The sequence below is a fragment of the Agelaius tricolor genome, unplaced genomic scaffold (assembly GCF_023055355.1).
Source record: "Agelaius tricolor isolate 1412-34295 unplaced genomic scaffold, bAgeTri1.0.p SCAF_32, whole genome shotgun sequence".
NCBI classification, from domain to species: domain Eukaryota; kingdom Metazoa; phylum Chordata; class Aves; order Passeriformes; family Icteridae; genus Agelaius; species Agelaius tricolor.
Window position 1 is genome coordinate 5798600 of NW_027269292.1, and position 20440 is coordinate 5819039.

At 49.1% G+C, this 20440-nt stretch overlaps 1 protein-coding gene across 1 annotated transcript in view; it reads right to left on the minus strand.

The window, feature by feature from the left end:
• SLC39A11 (solute carrier family 39 member 11) overlaps nucleotides 1–20440 on the minus strand; it is a 73125-nt gene that overhangs the window by 45621 nt on the left and 7064 nt on the right. Inside the window, 2 exon segments of the mRNA XM_071451405.1 lie at nucleotides 5550–5697; nucleotides 19684–19842. Of these exon segments, the coding sequence (XP_071307506.1) occupies nucleotides 5550–5697; nucleotides 19684–19842 (307 nt within the window).

Here is a 20440-nt window from a genome sequence, read left to right on the forward strand (position 1 = left end):
GGGTGCTCAGAGCTGAGGAAGCAGAAGCAGAGCCAGGGTTGTCCCAGCACATATATTATTATATTATATTATATTATATTATATTATATTATATTATATTATATTATATTATATTATATTATATTATATTATATTATATTATATATTGACAGAAGGCTTAACAGGAATGATAATGAAAGTTTGTGACTTTTCAGAGTTTTGACACAGCTGGCCGTGATTGGCCATTAAGCCAAAATAATTCACATGCTGGATAAATAATTTTTAGATTACATTCCAAAGCAGCAAAACAGGAGAAAAATCTTGGGTGAGGAGGATTTTTCAGAAAATATGAGAGGAGCAGGCAGGGACTGCAGTGAGGGGGGCAGAGATCCCTGAGTGCAGCAGGAATTTCATCACCTCAGCAGGAATTCTGTGCCCACATTTCATTTATTTCTCTGGAGCCCTGGGTCCATAAATCCGCATTTAGCCCCGGGCTATAAAAGCCAAGGAGGAGCCCAGGCTGTCAGGGATGGTCAATAAACATTTGAAAGGCTTCAGGAAGGGGCATTGGGATGGGTTTTAATCAGGAAGGGGCATTGGGATGGGTTTTAATCAGGAAGGGGCATTGGGATGGGTTTTAATCAACACAGACACTGCCACGTGCATTTGTCACCCAGGCTGCCCCTGAGCCCTCCCATGGATTGATGGCTTCTGAAAGTTACCCCAGACAGAGCTGGGATGGTTAAAAACTGGGCAAGAGCCCCTTTTAAACTCATTTTTACTCCTTTTCAAGCAGAAGTTTCATGTTATGTAAGGTACAAGGGCTTAATGAACCCTTTGGATGCACACAGGAGGCTCTGGCTCAATGACCCCGATCAATCCCCAGGGTCTGGATCCATCATTTCTCCCTCACAGCCTCTGCTTCTGCTCAGGGAGGGAGGGAAGGAGGAGAAAACCCACAGGCTGCTCCTGTGAGAGAGCTGGGCAGGGCTTCCCCGCAGGGTTTCCCTTCTTTTTTTTAAAGGAAACAGGGAAAAATGGGAATTTTCTGGCTCTAAGGGCAAGCCCCACTGCTGTGCTGCCTCAAGCCCCAAAATTCAGCTCCTGCTCTCTCTCTCTGTGCTGGTTCCCAAGGGTTTTTGGTCTCCCCTTTATCTGCCCAGCTCACCCCAGTGCACTGAGGAGAGGAGATTCTGCATGAGCAGCTTCTGCTTCCTCTCCTGTGCAGCCCCTGGGGCAGCCCTGGCGCACGGAAATTTCCTTTGGAGGGGAAAAATAAGGGAAAAAATAGCAAAGAATGAGCTTAGGAAGGGGTGATGCTGCTGCAAGGGACCCAAATCCCCACCTGGGCCTCAGATGTGATGCAGCAGCTCCAGTTTTAGGGGAAAAAAAGAAAAAAAATACAATTTCTACGTGATGAGGTTTCAGTGCAGGTCCCCCAGAGCTCCCAGCTCGTTTAAGTAACGAGTTTAACAAAATTTCATTTCTCACAGCTGCTGCTGCAAGCACGGGGTGGTTTTTGCAGCACTGAAATCCATCTGGAGCCGCTCCTGAGCAGCCAGGCAGGGATGCCAGGGCAGCAGCAGCTCCTAAATCACTGCCCTGCAAAGGCCCAACTGAGTCATTCCAGCAGAGCCAGCAGTGACTTCACACTGCACACAGCAGGGAAATCAGAAATGAGCCAGGGGAGCAGCACCAGCACCAGCCCAGGGTGCTCCAGCCTGGCCTTGGGGACAGGGCGGCCACAGCTCCTGTGGGAATTCATCCCAGACCCTCCTCAGCCTCCCAGGGAGGGATTTTGCCCTAACAGGAAAGGATTTTGTCCTCCTAGGGACAGATTTTGTCCTCCCTGGGATGGATTTCGCCTCACAGGGACAAATTTTGCCCTCCCAGGGATGGATTTTGCCCTCACAGGGAAGGATTTTGTCCTCACAGGGAAGGATTTTGTCCTCACAGGGATGGACTTTGCCTTCCAAGGGAAGGATTTTCCCCTCCCAGGGACAGATTTTGCCCTCCCAAGGATGGATTTTGCCCTCCCAAGGATGGATTTTGCCCTTCCAGGGATGGATTTTGCCCTCCCAGGGATGGATTTTGCCCTCCCAGATAAGGATTTCATCCTCCCACAGAAGGACCTCACTCTCCAAGGGAAGGATTTTGCCCTCCCAGGGATGGATTTTTTCCCTCACAGGGACAAATTTTGTCCTCAAAGGGACAGAATTTACTCTCCCAAGAGAGGATTTTGCCCTCCCAGGGATGGATTTTGCCTTCCCAGGGATGGATTTGGCCCTTCCAGGGATGGATTTCACCTTTCCAGGGATGGATTTTGCCCTCACAGGGATGGATTTCACCCTTCCAGGGATGGATTTCACCCTTCCAGGGATGGATTTCACCCTTCCAGGGATGGATTTGGCCCTTCCAGGGATGGATTTGGCCTTCCCAGGGATGGATCTCACCCTTCCAGGGATGGATTTCGCCCTCCCAGGGATGGATTTCGCCCTCCCAGGGATGGATTTCGCCCTCCCAGGGATGGATTTCTCCCGAAATCAATCCCAGCCCACTCCCTGTCAGTGTGAAGCTGTTTTCCTCCCTGTCCTGTCACTCCAGGCTCTCTCCAGGAGCCAGGCTCCCATCCCTGGCTCTGGGCTGGATGCTGAGCAGCACAGAGGCTTCTCCTGCTGCCTCCTCATCCATTCCTTTGGAGCTGAGCAATCCCTGCTGCCCTTCCCTCCCTGGAGCCGTGCTGGGCACTGAGCCTGGGCTCCAAGGGGGGATTTGGGGCTTGACCCACCCTGCTGTGCCCCTGGGGCTGCTCCCAGGAGGGATGGGAGCAGCATCTCCCACTCAGCCCCGGGTCTGGGCAGTGAATCAGCAGCAGGAGGCATCAGCTGTTCCATAGGCAGCTGTCCTGAGTCACAGCTCGGGTTTCCAGGGGCTCTGCTGCCTGGAAATCCTTTCTGGGAACTGCCCCAGAACACAGCAGGGTCAGGCCTGGCCTGCAGCCCTGCACTGACCCTGCCCTGGCCATTTCCTCTGCACTGAACACCTGGCAAAGGCAGCAGGATGGGCTGCCCAGGGGGGTGTGGAGCAGCCAGGGCACCCCAGAGTGTCACAGACACATCTGATGAAAAATCTCAGGATTTTCCTCCTGGGAAGCCTCAGAGGAAAAGAAAAACAACGATTACCTGCTGCTGTGGAATGCAACATCTGGGATTGGTGCATGTTGGTTGTTTTTAATTAATGGCCAATCACAGTCAGCTGGCTCGGACTCTCTGAGAGTCACAAGATTTTATAACCTTTCCTTGAAATTTCCTTTCCTTTCCTTCCTTCCTGTCCCTTCCCTTTCCTTTCCTTGAAATTTCCTTTCCTTGAAATTTCCTTCCCTTCCCGTCCCTTCCCTTTCCTTTCCTTGAAATTTCCTTTCCTTTCCTTCCCGTCCCTTTCCTTTCCTTGAAGTCTCCTCTCCCCTCCTTCCCTCTCCCACATTTCCATCCCAGCTCCCACATTTCCCTTCTTAACTCTCACATTTCCATCTCAGTTCCCACATTTCCATCCCAGCTCCCACAATTCCAACCCAGCTCCCACATTTCCCTTCTTAACTCTCCCATTTCCATCTCAGTTCCCACATTTCCATCCCAACTCCCACATTTCCATCCCAGCTCCCACATTTCCATCCCAGCTCCCACATTTCCCATCCCAGCTCCCCCATTTCCATCCCAGCTCCCCCATTTCCCATCCCAGCTCCCCCATTTCCCATCCCAACTCCCACATTTCCCATCCCAACTCCCCCATTTCCCTTCTTAACTCTCACATTTCCATCCCTGCTCTCCCTCCCCAGGCTGCACAAGGCAGCTGCTGCTTTGGGACTTTCCTTTGTTTTCACAGCTTTAGCGATTTAAAAAAGATGTAAATATGAAGGAAGGGTCAATGATTCAACAGTGATTAAGCCTGAAATATTCCACTTAGTACCCATTAGACTTTGAAAACGCCCATTATGTTCCCAGAGCCTCCCCAGGGCCAGGCAGGCACTACCCAGCCCTGGGGAAAGCAGCTTTCCTGGAAAGCTGGGGAAAATACCGAGTTTATTTCGCCAGAAAGAAAAGGGAATAAAGGAAAAGACAATAAAAGAATTAATGTATTGTCCTTAACACCATGTCCCCAGAGAGAGGGGAAAAAAAAACCCCAACAAAGCCTAATGGAAATTTTCTATTCCCAAAACCATTTGCACTGTTATTGTCTGCAATAACTAAAAGGAGATGAAAACATAAAAACCTCAGCAGCTCGAGCTGGCTGAGAGCTGCAGGGCTGAGCACTTCTGCTTTCCCTTCGAAATAAAATTAAACTGGGCCTGAGATGGGAAGTTTCCACCTGACAAAAACACCAACCCCCCTGCAGCTGCCTCCCAAGGACCCAGAGCATGCAAAGCTCAGGAAAAATCCTCCCATCCCTCTGGAAAAAGCCAGGCTGCTGCTGAAACCCCGAGCATTTGCCGCGTTTTTAGGAACCGTGCAATTAAAGCAGTGGGGGTAAATAAAAGAGGCTGATTTCAGAGGGGAGCAGAGCAACTCCCTGCAAAAGGAAAAAACCATTCCTTCAAACCAATCTGCTCCCAGCTGCACCCGTGATGCTTCAAACCACAATCCCGAGCAAATAATCAGAGGAGAAATAAAATTAATTGGCTAAATTGCAGTTTTGTCTCCTGGAGAGCTGTTGAGTGGAGGAAGAGCCACTCGTGCTGTCTCAGGGGACCTGTCCCCTGCACCCACCCCAAAACCAGCCTGGGGAAGCCCAAAGAACCACCCAGATTTATTTAATTCCTTCCTTAGAATCTGTTTAAGGAGCAAAGGGCTGCGTGTTGCAGCCTCTGGATTCACCCCCGGAATGAGGGGGCACAGCTGGGGCTGGGGGAGCCACGGGGACAGAGGCAGAACTGGAAACAACCCCAGGGTTTCACTCCTGCAGCACAGAGACAGGGAGCAATAAATAATTCATGGGCCAGACAGTGCAAGTGGGGAAAGGAGAAAGGAAAAAGGGAAAGGAGAAAGGAACAGGAGAAAGGAAAAGGAGAAAGGGAAAGGGGAAAGGAAAAGGAAGATGAGGGGAAAGATGAGGGGAAAGATGAGGGGAAAGATGAGGGGAAAGATGAGGGGAAAGATGAGGGGAAAGATGAGGGGAAAGATGAGGGGAAAGATGAGGGGAAAGATGAGGGGAAAGATGAGGGGAAAGATGAGGGGAAAGGAAAGGAAAGGAAAGGAAAGGAAAGGAAAGGAAAGGAAAGGAAAGGAAAGGAAAGGAAAGGAAAGGAAAGGAAAGGAAAGGAAAGGAAAGGAAAGGAAAGGAAAGGAAAGGAAAGGAAAGGAAAGGAAAGGAAAGGAAAGGAAAGGAAAGGAAAGGAAAGGAAAGGAAAGGAAAGGAAAGGAAAGGAAAAGGAAAGGAAAGGAAAGGAAAGGAAAGGAAAGGAAAGGAAAGGAAAGGAAAGGAAAGGAAAGGAAAGGAAAGGAAAGGAAAGGAAAGGAAAGGAAAGGCAGCAGGGGCTCTGTGCCCTCAGGGGTGGGATATGACAGGATGCTTGCCTGGCTGCAGCCCAGCTCTACCTATCCTGATGGCCAGCTCGCTGCTGCTGCTCCCGAAATCCCAGCCAGGGCTCTGCTCCTGCTTCTCCTTCAGGGCTCTCTGCTCGCAGCTCAGGGCCAGGGCGGCGTGGGGAGGGCCAGGGAAGCCCTGCAAGGCAACACAGAGAGGTCAGCACAGCCCAGAGCTGGTGCCCAGGGCTTGGGGTGGATGGGGATGGATGGGGATGGATGGGGATGGATGGGGATGGATGGGGATGTGCCACAGCAGCTCCCACCAAGCTGTGGCACTCAGGCTGGAAAGGGACCTGAAAATCCACCCAGTGCCACCCCTTGCCATGGCAGGGACAGTTTGTGACATTTCACCACTCAGGGTGCTCCAAGCCCCATCCAACCTGGCCTGGGGCAGCCACAGCTCCTGGGGAATCCCATCCCAGCCTCTCCCCACACCCCACAGCCTCAAAGCCACCCCACAGCCAGGCTAAAGACACAGCCCCCAGCCCCACAGCAGGGCCCTGCAGAGAGGGAAAGGATTCCTGCCCTATCCCACCCAGCCCTGCCCCACCCATTCCCTGTTTCCTGTCACTCCTGCTCCTGATAAAAACCCATCCAGGTGGGTGTTCCTGATGTCCTCAGGTTCCTCAGCCCCACCTGGAGCTCCAGAAGCAGGAGGGACCTCGGGATCAGAGGCACAGGAGCACAGCTGGGAGAAGGGAACGTGTCCCTGGCTGTGATTTGTGAACCTGGTGCCACCCTGAGCGCCCTCCTCCCTGCAGGGCTGGGAATGCACCCCCGGGAGCACCCCCAGGGAGGGATATCCAGGTGGGATCACCTGAGATCACCCCCAGGAGCACCCCCAGGGAGGGATGTGCAGGTGGGATCACCTGGAATCACCCCCAGGAGGGATGTCCAGGTGATATCAGGTGGGATCACCTGGAATCACCACCAGGAGCATCCCCAGGGAGGAAATGTCCAGGTGGGATCACCCCTAGGGCAAAATATCCAGGTGGGATCATCTGGGATCCCCCCAGGAGCACCCAGAGGCAGGGATGTGCAGGTGGGATCAAGGTGGGATCAGCCAGAGCCAGGGATGTGCAGGTGGGATCCCCTGGGATCACCCAGAGGCAGGGATGTGCAGGTGGGATCCCCTGGGATCACACCAGGAGCACCCAGAGCCAGGGATGTGCAGGTGGGATCAAGGTGGGATCACCCAGAGGCAGGGATGTGCAGGTGGCACCCCCTGGGATCCCCCAGAGGCAGGGATGTGCAGGTGGGATCTCCCCAGGAGCACCCAGAGCCAGGGGTGTGCAGGTGGGATCAAGGTGGGATCACCCAGAGGCAGGGATGTGCAGGTGGCACCCCCTGGGATCCCCTGGGATCAGCCAGAGGCAGGGATGTGCAGGTGGGATCCCCCCAGGAGCACCCAGAGGCAGGGATGTGCAGGTGGGATCCCCTGGCATCTCCCCAGGAGCACCCAGAGCCAGGGATGTGCAGGTGGGATCAAGGTGGGATCACCCAGAGGCAGGGATGTGCAGGTGGGATCCCCTGGGAGCACCCAGAGGCAGGGATGTGCAGGTGGGATCAAGGTGGGATCACCTGGGAGCACCCAGAGGCAGGGATGTGCAGGTGGGATCAAGGTGGGAGCACCCAGAGGCAGGGATGTGCAGGTGGGATCAAGGTGGGATCACCCAGAGGCAGGGATGTGCAGGTGGGATCAAGGTGGGAGCACCCAGAGGCAGGGATGTGCAGGTGGGATCAAGGTGGGATCACCCAGAGGCAGGGATGTGCAGGTGGGATCAAGGTGGGAGCACCCAGAGGCAGGGATGTGCAGGTGGGATCAGGCTGGCATCCCCTGGGTGCAGCTCTGGGGCCCAGGCCAGCAGCACAAACCATCACCCTGAGGCAGGGCAGCAACAGGAGCCTCCCTGGGGGGGTCACAGGGACCCAAAACAAAGGTTAAAGATGAATAACTCAATTGGCTCCTCTCCCCTCATTTGCATAACGAGTCTGAGCAGGGCTGTTAATACCAATGACACCTCCCTGCAGTTCAGCTGGGAGCTCTCACCTCCACTGACCCAGCCTCAGGGGCTGGGGCTCCATCCCTCAGCACTGGCAGGGACAGGAGGGAAAAAGGAGATTTCCAGCAAAGCCTGGAGGCTGAGAGCCAGGGAAGGGACAGAGGAAATTTCCAACAAATCCTGAAGCTGAGAGCCAGGGAAGGGAAGGAGGAAATTTCCCTTTCTGACATTAGAAAAAAACCCTCAACATTTCCAGTGCATGGGAAATACTGCAAGTCTGAAATTCAGTTCTTTTACTGATAAAAAATTTCAGTTGATATGGTTTTGAATTTGCTTTTCATTTGCCAGAATTTCATTGAAAAACAAACCCTATTTTCTGGTGCCCTCCCTGGGCTTGGGGACAATTTGTGACAATACCAGTGACCTTCAAACTGGATTTGGGGAGCTCAGCTGGATCTGGTGCCATCCCTGGGCTTGGGGACAATTTGTGACAATGTTGGTGATTTTCAGGAATTCCAGCTGGATTTGGGGAAGCTCAGGTGGATTTGGGGCCATCCCTGGGCTGGGGACAATTTGTGCCAATGTTGGTGCCATCCCTGGGCTTGGGGACAATTTGTGCCAATGTTGGTGACCAGGAATCCCAGCTGGATTTGGGAATTCCAGCTGGATTTGGTGCCATCCCTGGGCTTGGGGACAATTTGTGACAATCTTGGTGATTTTCAGGAATCCCAGCTGGGTTTGGTGCCATCCCTGGGCTTGGGGACACTTTGTGCCAACGCTGGTGACCTTCAGGAAAGCTCAGGCTGATGCCAGCCCCGAGCCTGCAGGAGGCCTTTAATTGGTGTCAGCGCCTTCCAAACACTGCAGAGAGAGCAGGGAAGGCAACTGGCATTAATTAGTCGGTGGCAGTAATTAGTGTCTGCTGAAATAACCACGGGGGTTGATTAGTGCAGAAAGGGAGAGACTTGGACAGGAAGAACTTGGAGGAAAAACTGTTCGGGGGTGTGGGAGCTCCCAGTGCACTCCTGTGCTGGTGGAGTGGAGTGTGGGGTTGGCCTGGTGGAGAAGAAAATGAGGGGGGAAAAATGTCCTTTATGGAGGAAAAGAGGTGTCCTTTGTGTGGGAAAAAAGGTCCTTTATATGGGAAAAAAGGGATCCCTTTTGATACAAAATGGGTACTCTTTTAGGTTTGAAAAACACAATAATAATCCATTTAGGGAAAGGAAGGATTTGGGATCACATCCCCCTGAAAAAGGGGATCCTTTTTGATAGAAAATTGGTATTTTTTAAAGATTTTTATTAAAAATGTATCCTTTTAGGGAAAGCAAGGATTTGGGATCACATCCCCCTGAAAAAGGGGATCCTTTTTGATAGAAAATGGGTATTTTTTAAAGATTTTTTTTTAATTTATCCTTTTAGGGAAAGCAGGGATTTGGGATCACTTCCCCCTGAAAAAGGGGATCCTTTTTGATAGAAAATAAGTGGTTTTTTTAGATTTTTTAAAAAATGTATCCTTTTAGGGAAAGCAAGGATTTGGGATCACATCCCCCTGAAAAAAGGGGCACAGAGAACATCCCTGACACCCAAAACAGATGCAGGGAACATCCCTGGCACCCAAAAAGGGGCACAGAGAACATCCCTGGCATCCAAAACATCTCTGGCACCTAAAATGAGCAGAGGGAACATCAGTAGCACCCAAAACATCACTGGCACCCAAAAGGGGCACAGGGAACATCCCTGGCACCCAAAAGGGGCACAGAAAACATCCCTGGTACCCAAAACATCACTAGCACCTAAAGGGGGTACAGGGAACATCAGTGGCATCCAAAACAGGCACAGAAAACATCCCTGGCACCCAAAACATCCCTGGCACCCAAAAAGGGGCACAGGGAACATCCCTGGCATCCAAAACATCCCTGGTACCCAAAACAGGCATAGGAAACATCCCTGGCACCTAAAACATCCCTGGCACCTAAAATGAGCAGAGGGAACATCAGTGGCACCCAGAACATCCCTGGCACCCAAAAGGGGCACAGGGAACATCTCTGGCACCCAAAAGGGGCACAGGGAACATCTCTGGCACCCAAAAGTGGCACAGGGAACACCAGTGGCACCCAAAAAGGGGCACACTCCCAATGCCCCCAGGGTGTTTCTCTGGCAGGGCACGAGGGAGGGGTGGTTTTGTCACCTCTGCCACCACCAAAACAAAAGCACAGCAATGTTTTCCCTGCTCTGGCCAAAAGAAAACAAACAAGAAAACCAAACAAGAAAACCAAACAAGAAAACCAAACCCACCCCATCCCTGCAGCAGCAGGAGTTTCCTGTCACTGTCACCAGCTCCTGCCCAGCAGGAATCCTGGAAAAACCCCGACCACAACCAGCAAAATTCCTTTTTTTCAATGGAATAATTGGAATAATAATTCTCCACGCGGAGAATCTGAGCCCAGCAAAACCAGTTAGGGTGGGGATCACTCCCAGTTTGTGCTGGGAGGAGATTGGCCTGTTCCAGCCACAGCCAGACCTCGAGGGGGATTTTCCTGAGGGTTTTTATTTTATCCTGAGGGGGTTTTATTTTATCATGGGGGGTTTTTATTTAATCCTGGGGGTTTTTTATTCCTCACACCCCCTGCACCCTCCTCAGAGGGGTTTGTGCCCCACAAGGTGAGATTTTAATTGTGATTTTAATAACCAGATTGTGCTGGGAGGAAATTCACCTGTTCCAGCCACAGCCAGACCTCAAGGGGGATTTTCCTGAGGGGTTTTTATTTTATCCTGAGGGTTTTTATTTTATCCTGGGGGCTTTTTATTTTATCCTGGGGTATTTTATTCCTCACACCCCTTGCACCCTCTCCACAAAGTGAGATTTTAATTGTGATTTTAATGATCAGTTTGTGCTGGGAGGAGATTGGCCTGTTCCAGCACAGCCAGACCTTGAGGAGAATATTCCGGAGGGTTTTTATTTTATCCTGGGGGGTTTTATTCCTCACATCCCCTGCACCCTCCTCAGAGGGGTTTGTGCCCCACAAAGTGAGATTTTAATTCAGATTTTAATAACCAGATTGTGCTGGGAGGAGATTTGCCTGTTCCAGCACAGCCAGACCTTGAGGGGGATTTTCCTGGGGGGTTTTTATTTTATCCTGGGGGATTTTTATTTCATCCTAGGGGGTTTTTATTCCTCACACCCCCTGCACCCTCAGAGGCGTTTGTACCCCACAAAGTGAGATTTTAATTGAGATTTCCACAACCAGCTGGGATCAACAGGAGCTGTTCTGCACACATTTATTAAAGCCTGGCCAGGACCAGTCCCACCCCTTTTCCCACGTGGATTTTCGCAGGCTTTTTGCCAGGGTGAGAGGGAAAAGCAAACAAACCTTCAATTACCAGCTCGTTCCTCCCCAATATTCCCTTCTGCAGAGGGGAAGGGCAGCTCTGGGAGCCCGGGCAGGATGCAGAGGGCTCAGGCAGCATCCATCAGCCCCCAAATGAAGAGGCTGCAGTGCTTAATTGCATTATTTTAACACACAGCTTCCTCTGGGTGCTCAGCCAGCCCTGCAGACGTGAGGGAGAGCTCAGCACAGCCTGGCAGGAATGGCCACTCACTGCTCATCGGCCCAGAAAGGTTTGGTAAAAATACACAATAAAAGTACAATTTAAAAAAAAATAAAAATATAAAAAAATACAATTAAAATACAATTAAAAATATAAAAATATAAAAAATATACAATAAAAATATAAAAATATAAAAAATACAATAAAAATACAATAAAAATATAAAAAATACAATAAAAATACAATTAAAAATATAAAAATATAAAAAATACAATAAAAATACAATTTAAAAAAATAAAAATATAAAAAAATACAATAAAAATACAATTTAAAAAATATAAAAAAATACAATAAAAATACCAAAAAAAAAAACAATACTATAAATATATAGTAATAAAGGAATACCTCGTCAAAAATACAACAGCAGACTGAAGAGAGAAAATGAGCAGAGGGTTTTCCCCACCCTGTGCTCAGCCTACGATGGAGGTTTCACCTTTTAACCCCTCCCAAAGTTCTGCCCATGGGCTCCTCCTGCACTGCCCAGTGCTGGAGTTTAAATCCTTAAACCCTGACTGGAGCTCAGGTGTCACCATAGGGACCCTCCCAAATGTCCCAAACCTCAGCTGTCCCATAAAAACACAAGGGGGGATGTGGAAAATGCACATATTATGATTGGCATTTCACAATATAATAATAATATAATAATAAAGTAATCATATATAGTAATAAAGCAAGCTGGAGGCTTTAGGGCAGAGGCTGCTTCTTCTTCACCTTCTCCTCCATGGGTTTGGGTGGTTTTGTGCAATTGGATAAAAATCCACATTGTGGGCCACAGGTACTCAGTTATTGAGTTAAAAGTAAAAATAATTTAGGTGTCATTTCTTAATTAGACAATTTATCTTTAAAAAAAACCTTGTAGAAAGAAAGAAAGGGCTCTGTTTTTAGTTTGTGCTGCAGAACTCAGGTGAGAACGTGACAGAGATAAGAACTGATAAACACCTCAGTCCCAACAGGAAATACCCTCTTAAAATAAAAAAGGCATAAAATAAATAACATAAAAATAAAGAAATAATAAAAGAAAAAGCATAAAATAAAATAATAATAAAGCATAAAATAAATAATAATGAAAGTAAAAAAATAAACATAAAAAGCGCAAAATAAATGACATAAAAATAAAGAAATAATAAAATAAAAAGCATAAAATAAAATAATAATAAAACCCTATAAAATAAATAATAAAAGTAAAAATAAAGATAAAAACATAAAATAATATAAAAATAAAGAAATAATAAAATAAAAAGCATAAAATAATTTAAAAATCATAAAATAAATAATAAAAGTCAAAAATAAAAATAAAAAGCATTAAATAAATAATATAAAAATAAAATAAAAAAGCATAAAATAATAAAAAAGCATAAAATAAATAATAAAAGTAAAAAATGAAATAAAAAGCATAAAATAAATTATATAAAATAAATAAAATAAAAAGCATAAAATAAATTATATAAAATAAATAATAAAATAAAAAAGCATAAAATAATAAAAAATCATAAAATAAATAATGAAAGCAAAAAATAAGAATAAAAATAATAAAATAATATAGAAATAAATAATAAAATAAAAGCATAAAATACAAATAAAAAGCATAAAATAAATAATAATAAAAGTTAAAAAAAAGGCGTAAAATAAATAATAATAAAATTATTAATAAAGAAATAAAAAGCATCCATAAAAAGCATAAAAATCCTGCTTAATAAAAAGCACAAAAAGCAGCAAAAGCTCCTGGGTGAGTCAGAGCTGGGGATTCCCACAGAAGCAGCTGCAGGCAGTGACAGAGCCTCTCCTGCTGCCTCCTGACACCCTAATGGCAGGTTTGCCTTTCACTGAGGGGGAATTAATTGGGGGTTCTGCTCCCAGCAGACTCCAAGGCACAAACGGAGCTCAAACAAGGGCTGGGGGAGCAGCAGAGCCCGGGATAAACAGGGGGTGGTGCAGGAGGCAGGGGAGGACAGGGAGGGGAACGTTCCCTGCTCCTGCTCCTGCTGGGAAATGCTCCTGCACCAGCCCGAGCCAGGCACAAACTGAGCAAAAGGCAGGGAGCAAAGGCTGAGCCAGGAGGGGGAAAAACAGGGAATGTCAGGGATAGGAGGGGGGAAAAACCAGGGAATGTCAGGGATAGGAGGGGGGAAAAACCAGGGAATGTCAGGGATAGGAGGGGGAAAAACAGGGAATGTCAGGGATAGGAGGGGGGAAAAGCCCAGGGAATGTCAGGGACAGGAGGGGGAGAAAAAACAAGGAATGTCAGGGATAGGAGGGGGGGAAAAACCAGGGAATGTCAGGGATAGGAGGGGGGAAAAGCCCATGGAATACCAGGACCAGGAGAAGGGAAAAGCCCATGGAATGTCAGAGCAGGAAAAGGGAAAAGCCCATGGAATGTCAGAGCAGAAGGAGGAAAAAGCCAGGAGGGTAAAGCCCATGGAATATCAGAGCCAGGAGAGGAAAAGCCCATGGAATGTCAGAGCCAGGAGGGGGGAAAAGCCCAGGGAATATCAGAGCCAGGAGGAGGGAAAAGCCCGTGGAATGTCAGACCAGGAAGAGAGAAAAGCCAGGAGGAGGGAAAATTCCATGGACCAGGAGAAAGGAAAAGCCCAGGGAATGTCAGAACAGGAGGAGAGAAAATCCCATGGAATAGCAGACCAGGAGGGGAGAAAAGCCAGGAGGAGGGAGAGGCCCATGGAACACCAGCAGCCATCCCAGCAATTCCTGCTCCAGGGAAGGAGGCTTGGGATGATGGGAGAGGCTCGGGATGATGGAGAGAGGATCAGGATGATGGAGAGAGGCTCGGGATGATGGAGAGAGGCTCAGGATGATGGAGAGAGGCTCAGGATGATGGGAGAGGCTCGGGATGATGGAGAGAGGATCAGGATGATGGAGAGAGGCTCGGGATGATGGGAGAGGCTCGGGATGATGGAGAGAGGCTCGGGATGATGGAGAGAGGCTCGGGATGATGGGAGAGGCTCAGGATGGAGAGGATCAGGATGATGGAGAGGATCAGGATGATGGAGAGGCTCGGGATGATGGAGAGGCTCGGGATGATGGAGAGAGGCTCGGGATGATGGAGAGAGGCTCGGGATGATGGAGAGAGGCTCCATGCAGAGCAGCAGCCCATGGAAGGAAGCATTAAGATTTAAACCAGGGTTTCTGTCCCTGCTTTTTCCCCAAGGGATTTCTCAGCCCACCCCACACCAAAGTGCTCCAGACCCCACAGACCCGAGCAGGGCAGGAGGGGATTGAACCCCAACCCCAGCTCAGAACCAGGAGCTCTGCAGCTCCAGCTCTGGGGCTTCCCAAATAATGCTGTTATCAAACCCTTGGTGCATAATGAGAGAGAATCCTAATTAAGAGCAGCTGACAAATTGCACTGCGGCAGTAAATAAGCCTTTACCTCCATTAATAAAACAAAATGCTTGGGTAGAAATTAGGATAATTAGCATTTTGTGGGGGTTTTGGCAAATAATTCCAACCTACCCAGCCACCACTGGATTGCAAGCACTAAAGTGCTAAACAGGGGTGGGAAGCAGCCAGGTTTTCATGGATAAAGATGGAAAATAAAACCTCTGAAGGTTCTGAGCCCTTCCCAGGATCCCATGGGTGGGTTTGGTTAGGGTTAGGGATTTTCATGGCAGAAATCCCACCTGGGACAGGAGACAGGGATCAATCCCTCATGGATCTATAACCTTATATTATATTAATTATATTATATATATTAATTATATTATATATTATATATATAATACAATATATGTATATTATATGATATACTATACATATATTATGTTATGTTATATATATTATATTATATGTGTATATATGTGTATATATATGTGTGTATATATAATTATATACATTATATATATTTTATATACATTATATACATTATATATAATATATTTTATATATTATATATTTTTATATATATATATAACCATAAATTATAAATTAATTAAACCCATGCTGAGGCAACTCTGAGTTATTTAGAAACAGAAGGGTTAGGGTTAGGGTTCCCAATGGGAGGCTTTGCTACATTCCCAAAAAAAACCCCCAAAGTTTTTCACCCTCAGAGCCAGACCCCTCCTTGCTCCCAGAGCCTGTGGAAAAGGGCCAGGGCTCCACAAAACCAAACAAACACGAGGGCTGCTGTTTGTTTTGCCCTAAGCAAAGGAAATCTGAGCAAAGCAGGAATGCAGGAGCCCCCAGCTCCTGCAGGGAAAAGCACCTGGACATGAAAATCCAGCAGAAAAGCGGCCAGGAAGTGGCTGAAACCCAGAGCCAGGGCTGGGGAATCCTCTGGATTGCCCAGGGAGGGCAAGCAGCACATCCCAACCCCAATAAAACCCAATAAAACCCCAAACTCTGAACAAAACCCACCCCAGGCAGCGGAGCTGCACGACAGCTCTGAAGGATGGGAATAATAACACTTAATTCCAGCATTCTTCTGCCTTTCAGCAGACCCAAAATAGCTGCTGAGCCATCAGGGACCTGCTGCAGTGAATTTTTAAGTAAACTTTCCCTCAGAGGTTTTGGGTCTTGGCAGGGAAGATGCTGAGCCCCAAATCCTTTTTAGGAAAGGCACCAGAAGCTCACCCAGCCCCATCAGCACCCAAAAAACCTCCTGAAAGCCTCATTTTAAGAAAAAAGAAAAAGGTTAAACTGGAGGCTCCATGCCAGGAGATCTGGGGAAATAAATGTTATAAATTTTTTCCAAAGCCCTGGGATCTGCTCTTGCCCTGCCCTCGCCCTCCAAGTGCCCCCAGATCCTGTGGGGAGCTTTGCCAAGCCCACCAGCATCTCCTCCTCAGCCGGGGATGAACAAACACCGGGGAAAAGGCAAAGGGAAAGGTGGGATAGATTAGATCTGCCTTTTGTGAGGAATGCAATGACTCCAGCTGCCGGGAATTAACCCTGCCCCTGCCAGGGGCAAACACCAAACACTGGGGTGCCCCAGCTCCCAGCTCCAGCGGGGCTGGCGCAGCAGGAAAACCCTTCTGGGCTGACAAGGAGTGGATAAAAGCTTTTAGACGTGGTTGTTATGCAGCCTGGAGGGCACAGAGAGCCCCAGAGGGACCCTCTCAGCACCCCCTGTCCGTGGCCAGGGTGAAACCTGGGCTCCCCAGGAAGGGAGATGGCTCCAGAGCACATTCCCGGCTCAGGGGTGGCTCAAGCCTCACTATAAAGTTTTGGTTTTCATTTCAACACACTCAGGTCTAACCTCTGCCCAGAACCTCGGCTCTCTGCCCCCAAATCCTCATCCCTGCAGTGCAACCTCTGCTCTCTGCCCAAAACATCCCCAAATTCCCATCCTGCAGTGCAATCTCTGCTCTCTGCCCCCAAATTCCCATCCTGCAGTGCAGTCCCATCCTGCAGAACCTCTGTTCTCTGCCCAAAGCACCCCCAAAACATCCCCAAATTCCCATCCTGAAGGTGAAACTTCTGCTCTCTGCCCAAAACATCCCCAAATTCCCATCCTACAGGTGAAACCTCTGTTCTCTTCCCAGAGCATCCCAAATTCCCATCCTGAAGGTGGAACCTCTGCTTTCTGCCCAAAACATTCCCAAAACATCCCCAAATTCCCATCCTGCAGGTACAACCTCTGTTCTCTGCCCAAAACATCCCCAAATTCCCATCCTGCAGGTGTAACCTCTGTTCCCTGCCCAGAGCATCCCCAAAACATCCCCAAATTCCCATCCTGAAGGTGCAACCTCTGCTCTCTTCTCAGAGCATCCCAAATTCCCATCCTAAAGGTGCAACCTTTGTTCTCTGCCCAAAACATCCCCAAATTCTCACCCTGAAGGTGCAATCTCTGTTCTTTTCCCAGAGCATCCCCAAATTTCCATCCTATAGGTGTAACCTCTGTTCTCTTCCCAAAACATCCCAAAATTCCCATTCTGAAGGTGCAATCTCTGTTCTCTGCCCCCAAATTTCCATCCTATAGGTGTAACCTCTGTTCCCTGCCCAGAGCATCCCCAAAGCACCCCCAAAACCCCATCCTACAGGTGCAACCTCTGCTCTCTTCCCAGAGCATCCCAAATTCCCATCCTGAAGGTGGAACCTCTGCTTTCTGCCCAAAACATTCCCAAAACATCCCCAAATTCCCATCCTACAGGTGCAACCTCTGCTCTCTTCCCAGAACATCCCCAAATTCCCATCTTGCAGTCAGCCTCTGTTCTCTGCCCCCAAATTCCCATCCCCAAATTCCCATCCTGAAGGTGCAGCCTCTGTTCTGTGCCCAAAGCACCCCCAAAACATTCCCAAAACATCCCCAAATTCCCCTCCTGCAGGCCCTGCCCAGCCCCAGGAGCCCCGGGCCCTGCTCCTGCATTTCAGGATCCATTGGGTGGTTTCATCCCTGCAAGGGAAAATATTTTCTTCCCTAATAAAGAACTGTCATTCCTGCTCCCATACCTTTGCCTGAGAGCCCCTTAATTCCAAAATTATAATAATTTGGAATTTAGGAAGGAAGGAATGAATTTAGGAAGGAAGGAAGGAATTTAGGAAGGAATTTAGGAAGGAATTTTAGGATTTTTGGAAGGAATTTAGGAAGGAATGTAGGAATTCAGGAAGGAAGGAATGTAGGAATTTAGGAAGGAAGGAATGTAGGAATTTAGGAAGGAATTTTAGGATTTTTGGAAGGAATTTAGGAAGGAATGTAGGAATTCAGGAAGGAAGAAATGTAGGAATTCAGGAAGGAAGGAATGTAGGAATTTAGGAAGGAAGAAATGTAGGAATTTAGGAAGGAAGAAATGTAGGAATTCAGGGAGGAATTTTAGGAAAGAATTTTAGGATTTTTGGAAGGAAGGAATTTAGGAAGAATTTAGGAATTTAGGAAGGAATTTAGGAAGGAAGTTTACATTTTCCATTTCAGAGGAAAGGGAAGGAAGAAGTTTCCATTTTCTATTTCAGGGAGGCTCCTGCCTTCCTTAGCACACACCTGGCGTGTCAAACCAGGGCAGAGCGACCCCACAACACCCAGCAACTCTCCTCACAGCTGACTGAGCCCTGACCCCTCTCCAAAAGCCAGGGAAAGGGGAAGCTTGGTGCTACAGACTCCTAAAAACCTCCTAAAAACCTCCCACTCCTTCCTCATCACCACAGGGCAGCAAAATCCCACTGAACAAAACGTGAAAACTCAAAGATCTCCTTGGAAATGTGTGGAAATCTCTTCCCTGGCTGCACCATTGTGAAAACTGAAATATCTCCTTGGAAATGTGTGGAAATCTCTCCTCTGGCTGCACCATTGTGAAAACTGAAGGATCTCCTTGGAAATGTGGAAATTTCTTCCCTGGCTGCACCATTGTGAGAAGTGAAGGATCTCCTTGGAAATGTGGAAATCTCTCCTCTGGCTGCACCATTGTGAGAAGTGAAGGATCTCCTTGGAAATGTGGAAATCTCTCCTCTGGCTGCACCATTGTGAAAACTCAAAGATCTCCTTGGCAATGTGGAAATCTCTTCCCTGGCTGCACCATTGTGAAAAGTGAAGGATCTCCTTGGCAATGTGGAAATCTCTTCCCTGGCTGCGCCGTTCTCGTGCTGGCAGCTGCAGAATTCCACCAGCTCCCCCGTTTATTTGTATTTTTAGCAGCAGTCTGAGGCTGCCTGCTGGGGTTGAGCAGCAGTGCCAGGGCTGGCAGCTCTGCAGATGCAGCCCCTGGGACACCAGGTCACACCTGAGCTGTGTGAGCAGAGCTGCCAGCGGGAAGAACAAAAGCAAAAGTGTGAAAGGGGGGGAAAAAACAGGGAGATGATAAAAAATAACAGAGCTCAGAGAGTCTGAACTGCATCCAGCACAGCAGAGCCGGCCAGGGCTCAGGGAAATCACAAATTCATAAATGTGGGAGAGAATCCATCCGTGCTCAGGTACCAACTGGGGCTCCCTGCAGCTGGAGGAAGGGCAGGAAGCACCCAGACTGGGAATTGCCACTCACAGCACTGGGATGAGCCCCCAAACTGGGAATTGCCACTGGCAGCACTGGGATGAGCCCCCAAACTGGGAATTGCCATTGACAGCACTGGGATGAGCCCCCAAACTGGGAATTGCCACTCACAGCACTGGGATCAGCTCCCAAAGTGGGAATTCCCAGTGACAGCACTGGGATCAGCTCCCAAAGTGGGAATTCCCAGTGACAGCACTGGGATCAGCTCCCAAACTGGGAATTGCCACTGACAGCACTGGGATGAGCTCCCAAACTGGGAATTGCCACTGACAGCACTGGGATGAGCTCCCAAACTGGGAATTGCCACTGACAGCACTGGGATGAGCTCCCAAACTGGGAATTGCCACTGACCAGGACTGGGATGATCCCCCAGCTCCACAATCCTGCTGATGAACACTGGGATGAGCCCCCAGACTGGAAATTCCCACTGACAGCACTGGGACGAGCTCCCAAACCGGGAATTCCCGCTGACAGCATTGGGATGACCCCCCCAACTCCACATTCCCCACAAATGAACACTGGGCTGAGCCCCAGCCCCACAATGAACACTGGGCTGAGCCCCAGGCCAGCCCCACTCACCAGCTCTGGCAGCAGCAGGTCGGCCCCATACACGAAGGCTGCCCCCAGGGCAAAGCCAGCAGCCACTGGGAAGAAGGAGAAGGCCCCAAAGGTCCCGGATTCCTGGGCCAGCTCGATGGCAGGGGCCAGCAGGGACCAGTAGGAGGCTGCCAGCATCACCTGGGGACAGAGGGGGAGCACAGTGAGATCCCATGGGATGGAAGGGAAGGAAATCCCAGAGCAGGAACGGGTGTGGGATGCAGGGAAGGAGCAGAGCCCAGAGGCTGCAGCAGGAGGGTGCTGAGGAAAGGTGACCCCAGCTCTGCCCTGCAGCCCCAGAGGCCCAGGAGATCCCCTGGGCAGGATGCTCAGAGCCCCACAATGGTGTGGGATGGACAAAACCTCAAAGCCCATCCAGTGCCACCATGGCAGGGACACCCCCAGTGTCCCAGGTGCTGCCAGCCCTGGCCAGCCTGGCCTTGGGCACTGCCAGGGGCAGCCACAGCTGCTCTGGGCACCTGTGCCAGGGTCCCACCACCCTCACTGGGAATTCCTTCCCAATTCCCACCCCAAACCTCCTGCCAGGGTCCCAACACCCTCACTGGGAATTCCTTCCCAGTTTCCAACCCAAACCTCCTGCCAGTGTCCCAAGAGCTTCCCACAGAATTCCTTTCCAAATTCTACCCCAAACCTCCTGCCAGTGTCCCAAGACCCCAGCTGGGAATTCCTTCCAAATTCCCACCCCAAACCTCCTGCCAGTGTGGAATTCCTTCCCAAT